The sequence below is a fragment of the Mixophyes fleayi genome, chromosome 7 (genome assembly GCF_038048845.1).
Source record: "Mixophyes fleayi isolate aMixFle1 chromosome 7, aMixFle1.hap1, whole genome shotgun sequence".
NCBI classification, from domain to species: Eukaryota; Metazoa; Chordata; class Amphibia; order Anura; family Limnodynastidae; genus Mixophyes; species Mixophyes fleayi.
In genome coordinates this window covers 94,045,345-94,070,428 of record NC_134408.1, presented here as the reverse complement: position 1 = coordinate 94,070,428, position 25,084 = coordinate 94,045,345, and the positions used below count along the sequence as shown (strand labels likewise).

Sequence of the window (25,084 nt, the reverse complement as noted above, 5' to 3'; positions counted from 1 at the left end):
AGTCCCCATTGAGAATAATGGGGACTGGAGTATTGTGCGGTAGTTTGTTTAATATATATATGCGCGTGTGTGTGTATGTATGTATGTATGTATATATATGTATGTATGTATGTATATATATATATATATGTATATGTGTGTATATATATATATATATATATATATATATATATATATATATATATATATATATATGTAATTTATTTAGTACTGTTTAATGTTGTGTGAATAAAGGTGTTTTCCATATCAGAGGTGCACATTAGTCAAGGTCACTAATGCCAAATATGCAGAGAATTAGGGTTCTGTTAAAGATAAAAACACAAATAAATTAAATGCTCCATCTGCTAGAGCATAAAATTAGGCAACAAAGTGTTAATGCTCATAGGAACAATAATTTGACCAGATGTCATAAAACCCTCTTCCCTGACTTGCTGAGAGTAGAGACTGAAAGGTACCCTAATATAGAGAGGCTATGTGACAGTAAATATAAATACATTTTTGTTTTTCCTGAGACCTTCCCATGTCAATGGGCACCAAAGTGAGCTATCAAAACAGTGACGCAGGAAAATAGAATACAGCAAAAAAATATTTGTTCAGAGTAACAAACAGCTTGCAAAACTTTGCCCAACATTAAAGTGATCTAAATACTGGAAGTCTAGATCGTAATGGCCCAGGAATGTGTGGAATGAGGACTACTCTGCAGTCTTACACAGGTTCACTGGAAGAGGTCTAACTTGAATGGGCCCGAAGGTAGCCGCTGTCCTGGTTAGCTCTGATATCTGGGGATTCAGCAGCTATATATTGCACATATGTTTCTTTAGTGTAATGCATAATCCATTCCCACTCCATGAACGCTTTGTCCTTGTGAAAAAATGGGGTATGATTCTGTGGTTGTGAGTGATTATAGTTTACTGACCTTCTGAGCTAAGATAATGGGCAGTAGGAAAACCATTTTCAGAATAAGTAGTTCTATAAGAACCTGTTCTAATAGCACAAATGGTGCTAGAAGAAAACCAATGACCAAAGGGTCAAGTCAAGCCCAGCCTTGACCTGAAAGTGTGAAAGAGTTGACATCTGAATCTTTAGGGTGCTAAGGCTCAGGTTTTTTTCTAATTGCTATGGGAGAAATCCAATGACTGTGTAATGGGACAATTGGGAGGAACTGAAATCTTTAGCTAAACACAGGTTCATAAACCCCTCCCAGTTTTGATAATAAGTAGAGGAAGACTTTCTTGCCAACATATTAACATTGGAACGACATAACCCTAGATACCTTTTCTCCATCATTTCCCTCTCAATTTCCATATCATTAAGGCTAGTATTTGAGGATTGTTATGAAAGATTTGACCCTGGTGGAGTATGTATTGTATTGGGTTTCCTGTTGCCTTCTGAAATATTTGGGAAAACTATGGCCTCTTCAGCCACCACTGCAACAGAATGATTTCACATGCTGATCATCTCTGATCTTCCTGATATCCTTGGGAATGAGTGGAGTACCGATATGATAGCCTGAAGGTCCTTGGGATAGACAAGGTGAAAGATATTTGCTTCAGAATTTTAGGGAAAAACATTAGCAGTTTTGCCTTTTTTTGCTGTCATATTTAAATCTACATCCATTGTTATGACTGTGAAACGGTTCTTGTGGGAATATTAAGGACTTATGCTGAAAGTTTTCCCAAATTTTGGACATCCCTGGTGTGTGTCATCAGATGTCTTCTGTAAACAGTTCAGGCATTGTCCAGAATAGTTTTACAGTATGTGAAAATGCAGCAAGGCTAGATATACAGCTTTCAGCTGCTTCAGGTTTACAGAACTGGAGTTCATGAGTCGGTTAAGATGGCCACAGTAATCTGATTACCAAGGTGGGCTCTCTAGCCTGAGGGACTGGCATTTGTGGTAATAGTTACTCATTTGTGCAGTTTTAATGAGACACTCGAGGCAGGATTTATTGGGTCTGTCCACTGTGTTAGCTTGCATTTGTGTTTCTGCTAGGAACCAGATCATAGTTCTTTTTCATTGCAGTAAGTGTGTGTGCTGGAGGACCAAAATAAATTTTTAAAAAAATGCAGTCTTTTGGTCATCTTGCTCACACCCACTAGTTTTCAGCTGGGGTTGTGAGAAGAACCAGAGGAGCCCTGATAAAAATGGTTACATGAAGCAGACTATGGGGATCTACCGAGGGTACAGAGATGTTTGGTCAAATGTATGTTGTATAGAGTAGGCAGCTTTAAGGAATTGATGTCTGCACAAACGCTTTGTTTTTAGCATGGGGAATAGGGGTTATGCTGACCTATAGCATTGCTAACAAAACAGCTGTGGGGAAAGAGTTTGAGAAGGTGTGTTTTTGTGAGATGGGCACTCTTAGGGAACAGTGTGTTTACAAAGAGACGGGCAGACGTTTTGCTCCCTGTGTGAGAAATTTGGAATCAATTTCTTGCCGAAATCTCTTAATAAACTATCTGTTAACTACATAAACTTAACTTTTGAAATCTGCTTGTCTATGTAAAAAAAATAATAACATAATTGCTGAAGGAAATTGCAACAATTAACAATTTGTTTGTGATTGTGTTTTTCATAATTGACAAACCTATCTCCGTTTTCGAAGTACAGCTGCATTTGAGGCAGAGCCATGACATACCTGCCAACAATCCCACTTTCTGGTTTACAAAAGGGATGTGCTCTTGCTCAAAATGGGCATAGACTGTGTTGATCTGGGTGTGGTTTGTGGTGGAACTGGTTTCTGGCTTATTGTGAATCAGGAATGTTGGCAGGTATACCATGGGGCTAACCAAACATAGACAACTTACCACACACCCCACGTGGAGATCAAGATGGCATAAGAGTTGTGCAGTGTTAATTCTGGCCACTGAAAGGAGACATCCTATATCTGGCTACTACAGTGGATTCCAAACTTTTTCAGTTCAAGGCACCCTTAGGGTCTCCCAAAAATTATCAAGGCACCCCTGAGCCAAAATGACTACCAAGTAGTCCCCTGCTTTGCTTACCACTGGCCCTGGCCAAGGCACCCCTGTGAGATCTCTAAGGCACACCAGGGATCCTAGGCACACAGTTTGGGAAGCACTGGGCTACTCTATTGTGAAGCTAAAGTACGGATGAGACCACACTGAACATCTATTTTTGTTAACCATTCCCATATGGATAGTGGAATCAACAAGAGTGATTACCATCTTTTCCGAGTTCAATAAGCATGCAGGCAGAGAGAGCCAGCATTGGTGTGTGTGTGTGTGTGGTTTATGGAACTTTCCTAACAAAGTGTGTGAGCTAACCGGATTTAAGTACACCAAAAATGTATTTGCTTGTGCCTGGCACAGAGAAATGCACATGCTAGCTATAAATGTATGTTTTCCCTCAGTTTTTTTCCCTAAAAATTGTCTATTTGTGTTTCACTTAAATTTTGTTAGTTGCAAGGTCACACTAAAGGAGGAAACATTTCTGACACCTGTAATTTCAATACCAGTGCGTAGACTCTTTATATGCACTGTACTTTAATCTCTTATTATTTTCATTAGAGAAATGCAAAGTAGAAATAAACAAATTAGAAGGGTTATAGTCCTTTTAATCCATAGTACTCTCTGTAAATCTTGGGGCGTGATTATCACTCTGAATGTCATGGTTATTACTATCAGTCTTTTTCCATGTGGCTAGCTAACTGCTACCAGTTTTAAATATTTTATTTATGTGTTATTTGCAAAAAGTAAGCATATAGGTAGTAAAACTTCAAGATAAAATAGACTGGTATATTTCACATAGTTGCCTACATTTTAAAAATCATTTCAGGTAGCTTGCGTAAGCAACACCAAAGGAGAGTACCCTGTAAGTAAAGATCAAGAGCTGAATCTCACTGTTATATTCTGTATGCAGGGAAGCCTCACTGGCCAGTTATGCTGAGGAAACACTGGAGAGAATAATGACTATATCTGTGTGTCGGAGAATGACGGCCATTTTCCTGTATCATACCGCCTCCTGGTAAATAAAGCTTATTGATGTGTACTACAAGAAAATGGCCACAGCTCCCCAGTACACAGATGTAGTCAATACTTATTTTTCTCCTCAGGATTTCCTCCATGGTGGGCAGAGAAGGATGATGTGAATAGCATCATCCGGTTACGCTCCACCTACAGCTTCTCTGTCCGACCAGCTTGAGGGACTTTGCCAGACTCTAGGAATATGGGGGATCACCCACTATTTTGGGAGTCTCACGGACATTCTGCAAGTATGCTCTTTCATAACTTATTTCAAGTGAAAACTTGTTCCTTTAATAAGGGACACGTGAGTTACACAGCTTCTGTATCTTTACTATAATTGCCATCATCTAAAAATAAAATCCAGGAACACTTTACTTAGTGTATCAAACCAGTTCAAGTGTGGCACAGAGGATAGCATTCTGCCTTGCCCCACTGGCATTCTGGGCTTGATTCCGGCATTCTGTCTATTCCGCATTGATGGGGTGGGATTTCTCTCGCATTCCAAAAACATACTGGTGGGTTGATTGGCTTCTTGCTAAATTGACCCTATTCTATGTGTTTGTCTGCCTGTGTTAAGCTGGGTACACACTACAGAAATTTCGACCAACTTTTTATGCCGAGCGATTTTACATGCGATCTATGGTCCGATCGCTCGGTCCATGGACTGCATACACACTAGCCTTGTTTAGGACGATAAAGGGAAGAGCGGACGTCTCTTTAGCGACTTTTTACAGCCATGTTGTCGTGAACAATGATTTTAATTTCGTACACACTGCAGTGACATTTGCGGGAAATGTAACGAGATACCAAAGGCATTATTATAAAGGGGCAGAGCTTTCGCTAAAGTTAACACCCAAAGCTGCATAAAAAGAGAAGACTACACTGTCTCTTCATTCATTTCTATATAATAGAAGTTTAGTAATATACATTTAATTTAGAAAAACATTTAACTGCTAAAGTGCAATGCAATGAATATTCCCTAATAATAAAATCCCTTCGTATGTAATGGAATGCTCCATTCTCGGCGTGCATCATCGCTGATTGGTCCACAGCAGAAACAAACGCCCATGTCTGAGTGTATTAAATGACAAAGGAACCTATTTGACGCCGAGGAGCGTCAGAAGATGGCGAGTGAGCAAGTGGCAGTGGGGGTTGCGGGTGAGGAGAAAGTGGCAGTGGGGGTTGCAGCTATGGAGACAGAGATAGAGTCAGAGATGGTGCTGGAAGGGCCAAAATTTTTTGGAAAAGTTAAGGTGGAGGATGGAGATACAGTTCACATTGTATACTCTCAGCAAGGAGTTTGGTTGGAAATTTAGGTTGCAATCTGATATGGATGAAGATTATGTGATGATAAGCATAATACTGTATTGTAGAAATCCACAGAATGTAAAATATACAGCAAAGAAAAGAGACACACAGGGTGTATAATAGTAGGGAGAAAGATCTTGATGGAGGATAGATAAAGATACTATATTCGAAAGGACTGCAAAAAAAAGTCACTCTTAATCTAGATCAAATAAATACAAGCCAATATAAAACCATATACATAAACAAACAACGATTAATACATAAAATTATAAGATCAATAAAATAATGAATACTTAAAATCAACACTGTGAGCCAGATTTTCTTGATATATTAATAAAGGTGTGTTAGGACACTTCAGGTCCAAAGGATATAGAGTGTAAGCTCCAAAGGGGCAGGGACGGATGTGAATGAGTTCTCTGTTCAGTGCTGCAGAATTAGTGGCGCTATATAAATAAATGGTGATGATGGGTATATCAATTAGCGCAAGGTAATTTCTTTTCTTTTTTTGATAATACTGTATTGTAGCACAAAAATTCCCACCATGTCATTTTTACTAAATATGATTGTAATGTACTTTTTGTTTGCATTTGCAGTATTCTTCAAAAAGTATTACTTTATAAAACCAATGTAGGTATTTTAGCAACATGGAGAAAAGGGAATTTTAGTGTAAAATATAAATTCCAAGGACAAGCCTTTAAAATCTGGGTTTGTCCATGTAAAACAAGTAATCCAGTTGACTTAAGATGTGTGCAGTACTCAGACATTGATTTTGTGTACATTGTGGCTTACTATGTGGTACCAAAATTCTTCATTGTTGTTTGCCATGTGCACAGGAGAATTGGATACATAATCCGAGCTAAACGTCTGCATTCGGTTCTACGACAAGTGAGAATAGATTTACTATTTTTAAGCAGATCTTGCCTTTCCCTCTTATTCTAAGGTTTCAGCAACTCAAGGATGTTATATTTGTTAAGCCAGTTGTACTGGTGCAAGGTTAGATTTTGTATTATGGGAGCTAAATTTATCTCAAGGTTTTATCTTCCAGAAATTTCTTTGTATTTTACAGAGAAGCATTGAGATATGTGAATAAAGGGGCACAGCATACCAATTGTGTTTAATGTGTCTTCATTTGTATTAAGGCACCATCATCAACCCTATGATCATTACTGTCTCTTGTATTAATGTGGTTGCTCAGGGTTCAGCATTGTTCAATGATGGCACATATGTACAGCATCTCAGTGATTGTGAACTATTTCTAATTTTTGTACTTTAACCTAGCATGAAACTAGTAAATGAGCTTTCGACGTCTGTTCCTGCAATGAAAACTTTTTTATTTCATGTGACGGGGATATTTCAAAGGGCACTTATGAGGTGACCATTAATTATTTATAGTGTAAAGCATACGTTTTAACCATGTTTAGAACATTTGCTTATTTTTCCTTTCTTATCAACATGTGTTACATTTATTTAGGTTAAATGGACTGTCAATTGTTTGTTTGTTTTCTTCCTTTAATTGGTGATAGGAGTAATAAGTGATAAGTCTGTCCAGACTGTCCTATTATTTGTCTTTTGTTTGTTGTTTTTTCTCAGTGTTGTAAAACTTCCAAACACTGATTCTTTTTTGGTGTTATTTCTGAGCAAATGCATTTCTCTACAGGTGAATTAGACTACTTGCAATAAAATCATATTGTTGATAACTAGTGATTTCTGTACACACGTTACAGCTTTGATCTGACAAAACAGAAAGACGTTTTCAATGTGCAATGCACAATATAGGAGAGTTGTAGGACATTAGACTGTAATTACAGGGTTATAGTACACTTCACTCAGTTTTATTCTAATCTCTTTCAGATTCTGAGTTCAGCAGATCGGATTATTGATTGACTTGGCCATCAACATGTGATCATATTGCATCAGTTGTCATTCACATATGTCATTAATTTTCAATTCTATAACACACTGTTGCACTGAATGGTCGGATTGTAATGTGGCCAGCTTATCTGTCTTTGTTGATAATAGGAGTGCATGAGCTTGCTGAATTAATTAAGTAAATGAAGTATATTTGATGAAATTGTCTATCCAATGCTATTTAAATGTAAATATTATTCTAATTTTACATTTTAATTCAACATTCTGACTTGTAGAAAGATGGGTAGCTTCAGGCTCTGGAGCTCTGCTCCTTTCGTTTCTCAGGTCCACTCTATTATGAAAACACAATCAGCTCCACTACAGCTCCAAGTCTTGCAGCTGACTACTAGCTATGGAGCATTGGTCATCCCTACTTGGAGGCAATTTGCAAAGCTGTCTTACTTTTTCTTTTAGAACCAGGTAATATTAAATAGTAGGGTAACAAAGCAGCATTTCAATTGCGAATCGCTCAACAAATCTAGAATATCAAATACATTGATAACAATAATTTGTACATTTTCTTGCAGATTAGTGGAGTATCTTAACAACTTTCCTTATTCCACACGTTATCGCTGTATACAGTGGAAGGTAGCATTTTGAAAAATTAGATGCAAATAGGACTAGAATGGTGCTGTAACCCATAACAAGTAAGCAGATATTAGGTCACTCTGCAAGTTATGATGCCTACGCATAGAGCAATCTAGACATTGAAGGGCCAACCAAATGGATTGCAATGAAAAGGGGGCATAGAAGGTTGCAGGGTGGCACAAAACATCGGAAAATTGTGCATGCTCGAAATTTTGGCCTTAGTGTCGATTTACACTTTCAGCTTCTCATTGGAAAAGCAGTGTTGTGCAGGCACCAGACTGCAGCATCCTGTGCAATTTTCAGAGCAGTTTGTTCTTGTTGTGTTTTGTTTGCAACGCAAGCAAATTCCCTGAATATGCTTGCGTGACCTTGGAAAGAGACCTTGGATTAAAGAAAGCAAATATCTGATTACTGTTGGGTACAGCACATGTCTGCCATTTGCACTATTATTAGTAAAGAGAATATGTCTTTGCAGATTACATGACTTACTCAAATGTTGTATATCTATCATTTTAACCAAGTAAATTCAAACAATAAAAAATATGTAATCATCGTGTTTCACCCAATCTGCCAAAATATGAGTATCGTTTTGTACGGTCTCATTACACGGCCGAAAGTTCCTTCTGCGTGGCATCTTTGCAATACCTAAGAGCTCGTTTCAACATGTTAGTACTGTATCCCATTAAAACACATGTACAGGAATCACGTGTATAAATTATCATTAGGAGGGTTAAAGCTCTTAAAGAATCACACAAAAAATGTAATGACCCCAACTACATTTGCACATACATGTAGTATGTATAGGTCCCATCACAAAAAATTCTTAAAGTAGGATAGGTATCACATAGGCAAGCATGGGGGGGGGGGGGGGGGGTGTTACAGGTGCATACAATCTCCTATGGTAAACCAGAAACACTGTTTAAAATATAAATAAATATTTTGCACTGCAGCAGCACTTGCACTGCCTTCTGTGTGCAGTGCAATGTGATTAGTAGGATTCCCAGAGCAGGACATATGTAATATTTGCTTTACATGTTGAATTTAATATAATATGTATATACGAATGTGCAAACAGCATTTCTATTCTTTCACTCGGAGATATATATTTTTTTATTTTACTAATATATGTTTATTGTAGTTTTTTTTTTTTAAATGAGACATACAGACACACAACTTTATAGCACTGAGATGAAATAATACATCTGTAACGAACAGTTGAGTATAACAAAAAACAAAGGCAAAAACAGTACACAGTTATAAGATAAACAGTCAGTAATATACCAATGAATACAGGAAAACACTTGCTAGTAAAAACTAATCTAATGATCATGAAAACATCTGATGGTGACAGTGAAATATTCAACTCAGAATATCAACCCTAATTATTCAATCAGGTTTGGGATGGAGGTGAAAATCAAATAACCCATTTCTAAACCTTAATCAAACTCATTTACTTCTTTTATTTTGCAACTACAAGTTGCAGAATCTCATCACACCAGGAGTCAGTGAAAAAATATGGCTATGGGGGCAGTAGCTCCCATTATAAAGGATTATTAAGAGAGGGAGTGCACAAAGGTTATGTTGAAGCTACAAATGGTATTCAGCAGATCAGCAGATTGCCATTAGGAAGTTGCAGATATGGATTGGTTTATTGTGTTTAATATAAATTCATATTGTTAGATATCCACATGTCACATGACACTGACATTAAAGGTTGACTGAACTCGCACACAAACTGTTTTATTATATTCAGTGATTTTTTAAGTAATTTAACCGAATAAAATAAAACACGGGCCACATTCCATTTGTTTCCCATAATAATGTGGGGCCGCACAAAATATGCCTTTGGGCCTCATGCGTCCCGCGAGTTTGACATGTCTGGTATATAGGGTCATGGGGTAGTAGTAAGTTAATCATCAGGTGTCTTTTACTAATAGACGTTAGTAATAGAAGTACATTTGCCAACCATAAAGACAGTCTGGTCTCTCTGAATTATATTGTATGTATTGGACAGCACGGTGGTGTAGTGGTTAGCACTTCTGCCTTACAGCACTGTGGTCATGAGTTCAATTCCCGACCATGGCCTTATCTGTAAGGAGTTTGTATGTTCTCCCCGTGTTTGCGTGGGTTTCCTCCGGGTGCTCCGGTTTCCTCCCACACTCCAAAAACATACTGGTAGGTTAATTGGCTGCTAACAAATTTACCCTAGTCTGTGTCTGTCTGTCTGTCTGTCTGTCTGTGTGTGTTAGGAAATTTAGACTGTAAGCTCCAATGGGTCAGGGACTGATGTGAATGAGTTCTCTGTACAGCACTGCGGAATTAGTGATGCTATATAAATAAATGGTGATGATGATGATATGTATAGTTCAGTTTTGTAGCTAATACTTTTGCATTCGAGTTAGTGAGAAAAATGAATCGGTAGGATTCACAATTATTAATGAATATATCTTGTTTAGGAAACGCCACTATCAATGCCTTCAAAGACAGGGGGAGCAGTGTTTTCAATAACTATGATTGGTTAAAGCAATAAAAATAAAGTACATTTTTTCGTAGATCCACTGGGACACCATCTGGTCCTTGGGCGTTGTTATGGGGCAAGAATTTGGTAACTGACTCTACTTCCGCTTTGGTGATCAGGGCATATAACATCTGTCTATCCTTGCTAGATAACCTTGTTAGAGAATGTATCAAACAGTGGTCCTGATCAGAATCATAACCTAGGATGTTGAAAGTGTATATTGACTAAAAACATTGACAAACCTATTGTGTAACTAGATGATAGAACGGGTTAACCAGAATTAGGGATCTCTCATTGAAAACTGTAATATCGCAATATGTTCAGATGCCAATGTCATAGTGTCATTTTTCATCAGTTGGTCATCAGATAACTTCTTACAAATTTCCTCATTAAGACATTTCCTTCCTGGTTGTTGCCTTTGTGTTAATAGTTGAGGTTTCTGAAATGGGGAAAAGCCAAACAGTCTGGAGCCAAGAGTACTTGCTGTAATGAGTACCTCTCGCAACATAAATAGTGACTCCCTTGCCGTATCACCCCTACTTGTGTTTTTCATTCCAAGACGTGACATTTTCAAGGATGACATAGTTGGCAACCTTTTAAAATAATTTCCAAGGACACTTTGCTATTAAGCATATGCAATTATTCACATCAAGCACATTAATGTCTAGGTGGGCATTTGTGTATTATAATCCCCATCAAGATATTTGGTTATATTTGATTTGTGCTTTAAGTACTCCTGTGCAAGAAATATTAACTTCTAAAGTCTTAGTAATACAAATAGATATGTAATAATATTCTTCCAACTGTAAATGAAATGGATATTGGACGTCAGAGCATCTCTAAACGATTTGAAGCCACAAAGCTGTAGGCAGAGTGTTTTTATGAAGGTCACAGAACACCCCAGTGACTTCTAATATCCATATACTTTACAGTAGGGGGCATTATTCCTTATAATACACAAGTTTTACTAATAAACACTGAAGTGATGACATCACAACTCACTGATTATAAGCCATATATTTTACACCACTTTATGTATATATTACCATTTCTTGTGCATTATATTTGCATTGATTATATAGACAAACAAATCCTACTGCTCATATGATCAATTCTGAACATCAGGGACATTTCCAGGGACAAATCCTTAACGCCCAGAACTTAGAGATGCTTGGCAACTATAGGATTGTTTTCTTATTTTGTATAAATAATCATAAGGGAGTATTTTACCCTGGGTACTGTTATCAAAGATTACCATATGTTTGTCTTTTCCAAAAGTGTGTATATTATACTTGAATTGCTATAGCCAATGTTGCAGTGTTTCTGTGAGTTATGTATGATCATATCTTCTCTTTTTATTTTCCAATATATTCATCTCCTAATTGTGATATCAATGAGAATGTTTTTTATTTTTGTACATTTGTCTCCCATCTGTTCCAAGCTCTTGGCCTGGTGCTAGACCTATGCATTACTTTTATCAAAGAAATACTTGACTTTTACTTGCAGTAAAAGATAAACTTATGATGTGTCAAGTGTAACATATTGGAGCATTGAGTAAATAGTTGTTAGGAAGTGGTAACAATTAACACTTGTACACTGCAGTGTAAGGCCTTGATTAAAATTATAACATTTTCTAACAGCAAGCTCAGTCACAAAAGACAATTTTTTGGCCATCAGTTTACTTTTATTGTATGTCATTATGGGTAACTAAGACAATGTGGAAAGGTTTTTTTAAACCATCTTCAATTTAAATGTTTGAAACAAAATTCACTTGAGTGCCTTCCAGAGCATTTCACAATTTATCTCTTGCTAAATAGATATCAAAACCTAAATCTAAAATAAAGTCATAAAATAAATTTGGTGCATCTCTACAAATTGTATGTCTGTAATGACAGCATAAACATACATTTTTTAAGTATATACTGTAGAATAACCTGTGTTTTATATTTTTAGGTCCAACTGGCTGGTTGAATCGTGATATGACTGTAATAATTGCTCTTGCTTCTGTATCCGTCCTGGCTGTGTTGATTGTCGTGTTCTTCTTTGTATACAGGATATTTGGAGGTATGTAATACTGGATTCTGTTCCCTGATTAGAAAAGTCTACAATAATATCAGACTTGTTTTTTCCTCTACTGGAACATGACATCAGGCACTATTGGATTAATCCTTCCCTGCAAAGTGGCAGTCTTGAAATAGATAATCAATAATAAATAAATAATAATAATAAATTTCCCATCCCCTCTTATATCCAGCTTTTTTGACTGACCCAACCTAGAGAGTAATAAGGAAGAGAAAAAATTGTGAATAAATTGATCCCCCAGCCCATGTACTCAGGATAACAAGTTCCCCGCTCCACTGATTCATCTGTGCCAAACTGTCATGGACCCCTCGTCAACAAAATCTTCAATCAAATAACAGTTGAAATGAACAGGAATAACACGCCAATCATTGAAATAGGGCTAACTTCAGAACTGCTATTTTATCATCCAAACGACACTAGTTAGATCTGACCAAACAGTTCATACCCAAAACAAAACACTTGGAGGCTAATGCTTGCTTATTTATTATTGGCATATCCACCTGTAATACTTTACAGACAAATTTTTTATGAGCTGAATATCTAGCACCAAATCTCTAATAATCAGTGAAGGTGTTAAAAAATGACCACATATCTGCTCTGCAGTATAACTCAGTCCCACAGGTTCAGGAACTGCTTGTTTTGAGTAGGCCTGCTGGAAAGAATATCATTGATAGATCTGGAGATTGCAGACGTTAACATCAGAAAGCATTTAGAGATTTTACACTTTCAAAGTTGTGCCAAGTCTTGAGGACAATGAAAAAGGAAGGTAATATGATATAATGACTGGCATGACATGACAAGATTACTTTAGTTCTAATGGATTTCTTAGGATGAAGGAAAGGAGAAATTTCAGGTTTGGTTTCACACTCTGAAGTGCCTCAAAATCTGCTACTTTTCTAGCTGTAGTAATGGCTATTTGAAAGCCCATTTTGAGAGAGCTTCTCAAATAGAAAGGAGTCCTGAGGTTCAAAAGGTTGTGGCATAATGGTCTTTTAAACTAAAGCTAGGTCTCCTTCTGGAGTAGTGGATAAGAGGTACGGTCTAAGAAATTTGAATAAACTTATTCAAATGACAAAGAGATGGTTAGATAGTTTGACTTAAAGTTTTCTTAGACCTTATAATATTTAGAAGTAGCGTTCTTTCTCAACCCCATTAAAGTATTTTGTCCTTTCACTATCTAAGTAGTTAGGTAGAGTCTGCAGTTTGAAACGGTCTTCACCGAGCTCTGTGAAACAATAAGAGAAACGGTCTGGAGTCAGGATCAGAGTCCGATAGCTGGGAAGGAATTCAGAGCGACAGAGCTTCACTAGAATGAAGAAGGGTTAGAGGCAGCCTGGTTTAATACTTGCAACTTGCAGTAGTTCTGCAGAAACAAATCCATGCCTTGTTTAATGTGTAGCAACCACAGATGAGCAGAGCAAACATAGGGGGCTACCATTCAGTTTCCAGTTGTCACACGTGATAATGCTTCACATACTAAAAAGCAAATAAGTTTTTGCTTCACCCCATTCTTTTATTTTGCTTCCTCCTCAGTATATAAATAGACTTTTTACACCCATATTATTTCCCTATAGGAGGTAAAGCACCTATTCAGTTTATTGCGCACTGGTGGAGAGGAGATTCAAGAACAGTGGGATTCAAGCACAAATAACTATACCAATAACTGTTTTCTGCAGCCCTGCTCCGATGTCCTCTTGTGGGTGCACAATGGAGCAGGAAAGTGTCAGCCCTGCCACCAATTAATTGAACTGTCTAAAGAGATGGCACCAGCTGTTATGCCTGGCAGGTGCCATTCCACCAGGAACTTTCTATGGTCATTCACTGGTGGCAGCGATTACACTTAAAAAAACTTGACCATGCTGAATGAAAAAAGCATGACTTGCATTCGTCGGCAGCCAATCACAAATAGCCAGCGCAGGAAACCACTTGCTATTGGCTGGTGCCAAAGGGGAGTACCAATGAAACTTTAATTGTGTTGTTTTCATTTTAAGCTATTGTGGGATACTTTTTTGATTACTGTGTCCCAGAGTTGTCACCCCAGGGGTCTTAATCTGCTTCATTCCCCTTGCCCCCACAGCCCATTTCAGTGCAGGGTTGGTAGTCTTTGTAAGGGAGACCAAGCTGAGAGGTAAGAGAGGTGGAGGAATTTAATTGACCCCCCCCCCCCCCTTTGTGTCCATTGTGGCTGGTTTTAAGCTCCTAAACATGAGTTAGAATAGCAGTATGCCATCGTTTGTGAAGGAGATATTTTTATTGCTCAGCAAATGTATTGCCTGCAGCAGTGGTTCCCAACCTTTTTTGACTTGTGTACCCCTTTTGAAGCCATTTCTACAAATTGTACCCCTTGTTTTTAAAATAACTGTTTTTAAATACTGACACTTTTGTTCACTGCCCATCTTAATGTATAATGATGTAAATGAGGAAATAAGTTGGAAAAGGAAAATTACTACAAGTAATTTCACAAACTTTTAATTTATTATTAATAATTATATTTATTTGTCTTACCTGAATAGTCTCTAATTTACTGTTCTACAGATCACTACCCGATTGAAACATTGTTAGTGAGATCAGCCATCTTTCATGCCTCATCCCTCCCGTCTCAGCCGCCCCTCGTGCCTCCCGTCTCAGCCGCCCCTCGTGCCTCCCGTCTCAGCCGCCCCTCGTGCCTCCCGTCTCAGCCGCCCCTCGTGCCTCCCGTCTCAGCCGCCCCTCGTGCCTCCCGTCTCAGCCGCCCCTCGTGCCTCCCGTCTCAGCCGCCCCTCGTGCCTCCCGTCTCAGCCGCCCCTCGTGCCTCCCGTCTCAGCCGCCCCTCGTGCCTCCCGTCTCAGCCGCCCCTCGTGCCTCCCGTCACAGCCGCCCCTCGTGCCTCCCGTCACAGCCGCCCCTCGTGTCTCCCGTCACAGCCGCCCCTCGTGCCTACCGTCACAGCCGCCCCTCGTGCCTCCCGTCACAGCCGCCCCTCATGCCTCCTGTCTCAACCATCTCTCTGTGTTTACAAAAAGTTTAGACCAGGTCACCAGATATTCACAGCCCTAATAACGAAGTGGGTGGAGCCAGTCTGATGCCATTACTTATTATTTTTGCCGTACCCCTGAACCGCCCTGCACGTACCTCCCAGGGGTACACCTACCACCGGTTGGGAACCACTGGCCTACTGGGATGTGACCAAAGGGACATGATCACATAACAGTAGGCTCTACAGTATGGTTTCTCAACCAGTTTTGTGTAACAGGTAATTTGCCACCTAAAATTATATTAAGTACTCCATACTGTGCATAAATTTGTGCCAGTACACTTCTTGTGCATTTAAATTAACAGACTGAAGTACCCTTTGCATCTATTTTAGGTACTCCTTGTTGTACAAAAACTATATGTTGAGAAATAAATGTTAAGTAAAATACTTATGTTCAACTACATGCTCTTGACTGCCCTAATGTTTCATCTGATTTTTTAATTTTTATTTTAGAAGACCGTAAACAAGGTCTCCACAGTATGAATATGATGGAAGCTGCAACATCAGAGCCATCCTTGGATCTAGATAACCTGAAGTTATTGGAGGTAAATGACATGTGTTTGCTTGTTACACTGTTAAGAAATAGTTTTGTTGTGTCAGTGTTGTAGGAAACAGGGTAGTAGTGGTCATAATCGTGTGGCCTATGACTTATAAAGACTCCATGTGAGATCTTTATACTTAAACTATATTTTGAATAAAATAGGCTCCGAGCACTCTTACTAGATAACGTTTTCCCAGGTGTTCTTCCCAAAGACTAAGTATGAAATGAGTGATTTGTAGGAAAAACTTTGAACTAACTATTTTGCTTACTCAAATGCTAACCCAAAGAAATGAATACCATGATTTGTTGCATTTTATTGTAAATAGTAAACACTTGGTATCATGCCATTCATTGTTATAAGTAATGTATCAGCACAGAACCTTGAATATGTTTGCAGGGGTTCTATTTTGGATTTAATGTTCCCATTAATTAACACTAAAGTCTTTTTTAACGAAAGAGGAATTAAATGATATGTCCACCTTTAAATACAATTTGGCAAACACATTATTGGCAGATCTTTAATGATTTAAGAATTGCCTTTCTGTTTTTTGCGATCTAGTTACAGCTCTCCGTATGTAAATGGCTTCCATTTTTGTCATTAGAGATTTTTATAGTCCTTGTTTACCAGGTATTCTAAACGCCAAATCTCTTAAGAGTACATAACCTGCCACATTGTAACATAAAAAGTGAACACAATCTTTAAATGGTAGAATCTCTGTGGCCAAACTAATGATTGCATAGAGCTAGGAAGGTGTGTGTGTGTGTGTGTGTGAGTATCATAGACCCTTTCTTTATATTGGTTTCATGTTTCTCTAGCTCATAGGCCGTGGGCGCTATGGCTCCGTATACAAAGGATCCTTAGACGAGCGTTCTGTTGCGGTGAAAGTTTTTTCTTTCAACAACCGCCAGAATTTCATCAATGAAAGAAGTATTTACCGCACTCCTTTGCTGGAGCATGACAACATTGCCCATTTCATTGTGGCCGATGAGAGAGTGACTTCAGATGGGCGCCTGGAATACCTTCTAGTAATGGAGTACTACGCAAATGTGAGTCTTGCTGAGATTTATCATCTTCACTGTTCAAAATACAGATTTTTAGTGCACAACACTGACATATGACAAACAAATACTGTGCGTGGCAGTATGGAAACGCATAGGACATGCGTGTCAAGTACATTCAGTGCAGGCATGCAGCATGTGTATTGGCTAATTTAAAATGCCTGACCCTACAATTCCATTCTGGCACTGCATACTAGATTGTGACTAAAGGGAGTAAATATGGCAATTATAACTTGTTTCCAAATCACTACATTTTTTTTTATTCAAGAAAATTCATCCAAAATTTAAAGTTTAGTATATTTACTATGTTAACATAAAATCCACCTTTACATACCTGGATTGCACTATTCTTCTGATCTGTCCGCAAAGTCTTCAGCATTCAAGCTCTTCTCTGCTGTTTAATATTACTACTGGCCTGTTTCAAAGAGGCGCAGATAATAATATTATAATATTATAATTTTAATATCACTTGCCTGTGAATGTTTTAATTGTGTACAAAGGGAAGTACACAGGGGAGAGGCATTAACAACAGGCCAGGAGGAGAAGTGTACAGTAGAGAAGGTCTGGACTAGAGGATCAGGAGAAAGGTGCACCCCAGATATAATTACTCTTTTCATTGTAAGCATAATGAATTTTCATGATAAATTGTGGGTTGAGGTGTTTCTTAACTGTGCTTAACATTTGCAGATACCTGTGTTCCACCTATTTTTCTGCATATGGAAATTAGGGAAAAAGCCTGGTATTAAGAGCCGCAAATGTGGAAGTTGCTATTTTGTAATATATTCTCAACATATGCCTCCTTCTTTCATAAATGTGTGATTGATATGGGCGTGCTTTCTTATGAGCACCCACCATCCCCATATGTAATACAGTGACAGCACCTGGTTTAAAAAACAGAGCCATAAAACACTTTGAGTAGACACATGATCAGTGCTGCAGTACATGCAGATTAAAAGACTTCAGTTTTAACACCCAGGGCCAGCAAAGGCTGCTCAATACCATTTCAAAAGCCAAATAAATCTAGACAAATGTGTGCACTTTTTGTGTGTTTGTATGTATTCTCATAAACAATAGCACAGTTAGAGATGTGTATCTTTGCCTTTTCGTCATAAATGACCCACGTTATGTTTATGTATCGTAAAGAACATAAAGATCATCTGTGTTGCGCATAGGAAGCAATGCAAAATATATTAGTTAAGTTTTCCATAAGCAACTGTGCTGGTACCCCTGACCTCTTCCTATAGATCAGGGTTGCTGTGGATGTATCCCCCCTGGCCTTTCACACTGACCAGAGCTGCTAGGTAGCATGCAGAGCGGTGGTAATGGAAACCTGGGTGCATACTTCAGTACAGCCGGGAACGGATTACAGTTGGGTCTAATCTGTAGGTCACAAGAATTTCAGCATGGAAGAAGTTGTCAAGCAGGTCTTTGAAGCAAATGATGTTTATTTGCTCAAATGCCCTGATATGGACAGTTCACACTGGTTTTAGGTACCAGTGATCAGAAGAAACAAGAATGATACATTTCAGTACAAACCAGTGCTGGTTTATACAGTTTTGGACACAGCCTCGCAGGGGGTAAGCCAGCCCCCTGAAGTCTGAGTTATTTTTAGTATCAGGATGCAATGTGTTTCCCCAAACATGGATTTAAATGCAATTTATACTTAACAGAATTTGCAGTAATTTGTGATATCCTAAATCACAATGATCAGAGATTTCCTTTCACTGTAACCAGGATACAGATTCAACACTTCACATCAAAAGACTTAGTTAGCATTTCCTGCTATCAGCAAAACAGACCATGTCCCCACATATGCCTAATTGGAGATTTCTTCTAGCAAAGTTGCAAAACCCCAAACAAGACATTTCCTATACCAAAACACAACACATACACACAATATAAAAGATAAGTCCATTTACAATTATATAAATAAGCGCACTGTGCTATTTCCTTTAAATTTATACCATAAATTATTTATAAGTGATCCAGCCACACTAGTTAGTACCACTGCTTCTATTTTGTTTGCTGAATGCAATTCTCTGTATCTGTTTTTTTCCTGTATGCTACATAAATTAATATGTATATATTATATAGACTATAATGAAATTACATTATGATCTTGTTTAGTGGTCATGTGATAGTATCAATATTCCACCTAGACTACACCACACATGACAGTTATTGGCTCTTGGAAGATTTATTAATATGTTGGCAACTATGTATTTGTAGCCAGCTGCAAGAAGTCCCTGTATTTTACCACAAAAATTTGTGTAGCCAAGGAAATCTTGATAACTTCCTGCTTACACAATTACAGTACTCTGAGTCTAGAGTACAGTGTGTTTTAAAGAAATTGGATAGATAAGGGGGAAAACATTGAGAGTTTGGAGTCCAATTGGCATGTATTCTGTTTATATACTGGTGCCAGTCTGCTCGGTGTAGCTCAGTTCATAAGACAAGTACACAGAAATTTTCAAAACTGTTCTGCGGAATGTTCACCTCATTCACCATATAGGTGTGGAATTTGGCTTTAAGTGTTCTGCATAGAATTCACTCTTTTTCTGCCCGAACATTACCAATCCCCCCATCACCACCTGGAAAATCATTTTTGATCTACCTGGACTTCTCCATTATTCTACACAACAGAGCTGAATGAATTGGCACAGTTGTCTTCCCAGCTCTATTTATAAAGTTCAAAGTCCATGAACTGTGGAATTTACACATAAAGTGTGGAATAGCAATGCAGGAGTAGAACTTGAAGATTCCTGGACCTTCACATCTCTTGTGTTCCTATGAAACTCCACTATCTCTTCTATATACATGTGTATATATTGCTCTTATTTCAACTGCTGATTTTGCTGCTGTATTTTGTTCATTTGGCACACTAGTTGTATCTGTAACTCTTTATGTATTAATATTCTGTGATCATGTATAATAATTTCATTTACCTAACTGCACATCCCTGTATATTACACAATGATCTCACAAGAATAGAAACAGGTCAGCATATTTGTTGTGTACAAAAAGAAGTTACAGGATTAAATCAGTGTTATACAAAAGACACTAAACAGAGGTGACTTCCATATTTGTTCTGCATCATTTCATTTGAATGTTTCCTCTAGAGAAAAAAATGAGTTTCATGGTCACATTGTCTCCTGCTTTTGTACAACAACAATATGAACATTTAAAAGTTTGCGATAAACCTTATCTAACCAGTGTCAGAATGAACAAACAAGCAGCAAAGGTAATCCTTCGTCTGTAAGATTTGCTACAGCTTTTACTGAAAATAGCCAGCTTCTTGTGTTAGGGACTTAGAGTAATTGTGATTACAGGGGATAAAACATCAAGGTCATCGCTTTCCATTGTGTATGTCTGAACCAATGTAAGGCAGAAATGTTTAAATTTTATAAGACAAAACAACATTTTCTAATCTGTCACAATTACGTTGTTACTTACTTTACCCTCACCTGTGACCTACACAGATTCCTGTAATTTTGACACTCATAGAGATTGATTTAATTAACTGTGCAGTTCCATAGTAGCCTTGCGGTTATGATTCTGCGCGTATTACCGCCAATTGCGATATTGAAAGCCTCTCTGATTTTTACTCGCACCTCTATGAACCTTACAGCAAAGTTACTACAGAACCTTGCAGCTAACTGAATTGGCCCCATGCAGTTTGTTCTAAGTGCTCAACCAAGGATCAGTATTTACTTCCCTTAGAAGAAATATATATGATAAATGTTTTATATGGCAAGTGAAATGTGTGACTATCCATGTCTGACTTGCTGAGTTTAAATATTCTGTAAGAATAACTTCACATTCTACCACTTTTCATGAGCTGGCATTGTTCTCTTGACACCTATAGATAAAATATAATTTATCCAACATAGAGAGAGTAGTCTGGCAGTAGCTATGTGACAGGATGGATGCCACCCTGTCTGTTGTTGCTGGGAACCGGCTGGGCTCACTTTGCCACCGTTCCCTTTCGTTATCCCAAATGTGCCCTCTAACTGCAGTAGGAGGGACTTACAAATGCTGCCACCACTGGATTCCTTACCTGCATCCAGTACCGGGTTTCTTCTGGCTAACTGATGCCGCTAGTGTACCCCGTTACTGGTGTACCTGAGCTGGTACCCCTGACCTCTTCCTATGGATTAGGGTTGCTGTTGATGAATCTTCCCCTGGCCTATCACACTGGCCAGAGCTGCTGGGTAGCGGGCAGGGCGGTGGTACCGGAAAGCTGGGTCCAAATCTCAGAACAGCCGGGAACGGATTAGAGTTGGGTCTAATCTGCAGGTCACAGGGATAGACAAGTTTTCAAGCAGGTCTTTGAAGCAAGTGATGTTTATTTGCTCACCCTGGTTAAAGATACCAGTGAGCAGGTCAGATGAAACAAGAAGAACAATTTTCAATACAAAACAGTGCTTTTTAAACAGTTTTGGACACAGCCTCACAGAGTAAGCCATCCCCCTGAGGTCTGAGCTATTTTTAGAATCAGGATGCAATATGTTTATCCAAACATGGATGTACATGCAATGCATTGTTTTAGACACAGGAAATCTAGCAGCAAGTCTAATTAAACCTTCCTGTGCCTTCAGGTGCTGGACCCTCACACATCAAAAGGTCTAATTAACATGAGAATAACATGAGTCCTTTCTTCAGACAGTTGCAGAATACACAAAGAAAAGTTACAAAACTGCTAACAAGTCATTTCCCTACTCCAAAATACATAAAAGCCTTCCAACACAAAGGCTTATTGCATCGGGTATATACCACAGAAATTATGTATTTCCTCTAGCAAAGTTAAAGCAAAAAATGAATTTCCTCCCTTGGTCTCAGAAAAAAAGACCTTTCTTTTACTAAAATACACACAATATCAAAAATAAGTGCATTTGCAATTATATAAATAAGCACCCTGCGCTATTTCCTTTAAATAATTTTATACCATAAGTTATTTATAAGTGATCCAGTCACACTATTCGTTTGGAGATAGAAGGCTTAATGAGTTTGGTAAAAAGTACTGTACTAGTAAATTATACAAATTGGTGATTTTACGCTCGTGAACACACCCACCACAATTACATCCTCTGCACAGTCTTCCTGTAATGTCCAAGCTGTCTACCACAGATGGCAACATAAGTGATCTTGGGCTAATGGGTTTTCAATCAAATTGTCTTGGAGAGATTTTACTACAATTTATTGCAACTGTTTGTCGGATGTGGTTTGTTCAGAATATTTTTTTAAGATATCCAGAGTGGATTTAGCAAATCTTAAATGTTTTAGTAGGTGATCAGGCATAAAAAGTATATGGAGTGAGGACTCATGATCTCAGCAACACACAGGGCCCATGGAAGTTAGTTTAGTTAGCTGCTAGGTGCCGGAGTAGCATCACATGTTATGTGTTGGTAATGATCTTTGCTCTTTTTTTGCTCACACGTCTATGAAAAAAAGTAAGCGGAAAATGAGTGAAGTTTTCATTCCCGTTACTACCGATGTTGTGCACATAAACTATTGAATTAGCCCCTTAATGGCAATTGAACAGAATTGTGAGGGATGTTTTCTCACTAAAGCACCATTGTATAGCTAGTTTTACTGAAGATAATAACATTTCATAGCATTTCTATTTTTCTTTTAATCAAAATAAAAGCCTTGTGAAGAGAGACCCTAATGTGTAATCCACAGTCTCTAAAACAGTATTAAATGTCAATGCAGTGAAAGCAACATAGTGATTTTAATCCATGTTAAATCAGTACTTGTAATATATTGCAGCTATTACAGAAAACTTAAGGCTGGTTATTACATTTGTAAAGCCTGGAAACAATAGCTTGATACAATCATGGGGAATAAGGGTGCCCACACACCAGCACAATACATTAAGAGAATTCCATCCGGTCGCAGACAAATCGTGGATCCTCTACTGTGTACACGTTAAACTCTTCAATTCTTTCTGATATGTTTGCCTCTTACCTGATAATAAACAGTGATGCATAATGGTAGAAATCTTTTGTCCCCTATTTTGTTTCTCACCAAAGTCTACTTATCTCTGCCCATGGCTCATTGGTATTCAGTGTCTATCAGGGAGACTGCATTCCAGTGACTGAGACCACCCTCAATGAACATTCTGATCACTTATCACAGGGACGTATACATCAGTGGGTGACAAGCCTGTTTCATTGTAGAACTTTCTTCCAGTGGCTGACATTCACATTATTACCCTTTATAAAGTGTCAAGTAATTCTGTAGCACTCATACAATAGGGACGTAAATCAAATATACAATGCTTAGTAGAGCATATATAATTAATTCCTGCTAACACTTAATTATTTTCAGAGTTTGTTTCATTGATTAGTCATTAATTATACAATATAAATAGCTGTTCCTCTATTAATGCAGTTTCCAAGCTTATTGAGAGACACTGTTGCAATTAAAACAAACAAACATGTTGTTTTGCATTTTTTCCACTAATTTTGTCACATTACCTATTTTTTTCAATAAATTATGTCTGGTTACAAGACTTTTCTTTCAGGCTGCACCCACTCTGTGCAATTCCCTTCCTCCTACAACAAGACTTAGCATTCAAACCTTCAAGCATATTCTGAAAACTCACCTTTTTAGGAAAGCTATGAAATTGCCAAACCATCCTCTTGACCTAACTAGGCACTTATTTTTGATATTGTGTGTATTTTGGTAAAAGAAAGGTCTTTTTTTCTGAGACCAGGGGAGGAAATTCATTTTTTGCTTTAACTTTGCTAGAAGAAATACATAATTTCTGTGGTATATACCCGATGCAATACACCTTTGTGTTGGAAGGCTTTTATGTATTTTGGAGTAGGGAAATGACTTGTTTGTGGTTTTGTAACTTTTCTTTGTGTATTCTGCAACTGTCTGAAGAAAGGACCCATGTTAATCTCATGTTAATTAGACCTTTTGATGTGTGAGGGTCCAGCACCTAAGCAATTACACACTTCTTTGGAAAGTGCATGTATTCTATCTTCAAACAACCCTCAGATTCCCTCCATAATAAACATTGATGTGCGACCCACTAAGCACTTGTTAACCCCATGTATTAAACTCCTATTTTCTTAAACAATATAAGCTTACAAACAGGGCCATTTTACCTCGTTGTATGTCTGTTGATACGCAGTCTTGATTTAATATTGTGTTTGTCCCCAGTTTCAAAGCACTGTGGAGTATGGAGGTGCTATTTAAATAAATGTTAACAAATAAAATAAATAATACATTGAACCCTTTTTATCAACCAGCAAGGAAACTTTCTCTATCAGTTACTTTGGCACATCTAGAGCCAAATGACCAGATCTAGGCCTAAGAACAGTAGTTCTGTGCGGGGCGTGGCATGGCTTGAGGAGTGGCCAATAGGTCTCCCATCCCATTGTCACCTGCAACCTCTATTTCCTTCGACATTGCATCCTTAGATATACACTATATGGACAAAAGTATTTGGCCACACCTGTTAATTATTAAATTGAGGTGTTTCAATCAGATCCATTGCCCTAGGTGTATAAAATCAAGTACCTAGCCATGTAGTCTCCATTTGCAAACATTTGTGCTGCAAAATGGGTCGTTCTGAAGAGCTCAGCGACTTCAAGCGTAGTACTGTGATAGGATGCCACCTTTTTAATAAGACAGTTAGTGAAATTTCATCCCTGATGGATATTCCACAGTCAGCTGTTAGTGATATTATTATAAAGTGGAAGCGTTTAGGAACAACAGCAAGTCAGCCACAAAGTGGAAGACCACATAAAATCACAAAGCTGGGTCAACGAGTTCTAAGGCGCATGGTGCGTAAAAGTCGCCAACGCTCTGACCAACTTTATATTAAAGTATATATATTTGAATACAATATCATTACAGTCCTGTTAGTGTAATGGTCAAGTGTCCGAATACTCTTGTCCATATAGTGTATATGCCCCAAGAAAAATATATGCAAAAGCTATGTCATTTCATTATGGGGATACCAACAGGGACTGAGTTACATACTTAGGACCTGTAAGTACACAACTTTTGGCATCCTAAACCTCAAATGCACTAGTCATACCTTTTACACATAGCATTGTGTAGTT

General features: G+C 38.1%; 1 protein-coding gene across 1 annotated transcript in view; it reads left to right on the top strand.

Moving 5' to 3' along the window:
- BMPR2 (bone morphogenetic protein receptor type 2) overlaps positions 1-25,084 on the top strand; it is a 152,038-nt gene that overhangs the window by 106,303 nt on the left and 20,651 nt on the right. The window contains exons 4-6 of the mRNA XM_075180138.1: positions 12,262-12,372; positions 15,857-15,948; positions 16,761-16,991. Of these exons, the coding sequence (XP_075036239.1) occupies positions 12,262-12,372; positions 15,857-15,948; positions 16,761-16,991 (434 nt within the window). The remainder of the gene's footprint in view (positions 1-12,261; positions 12,373-15,856; positions 15,949-16,760; positions 16,992-25,084) is intronic.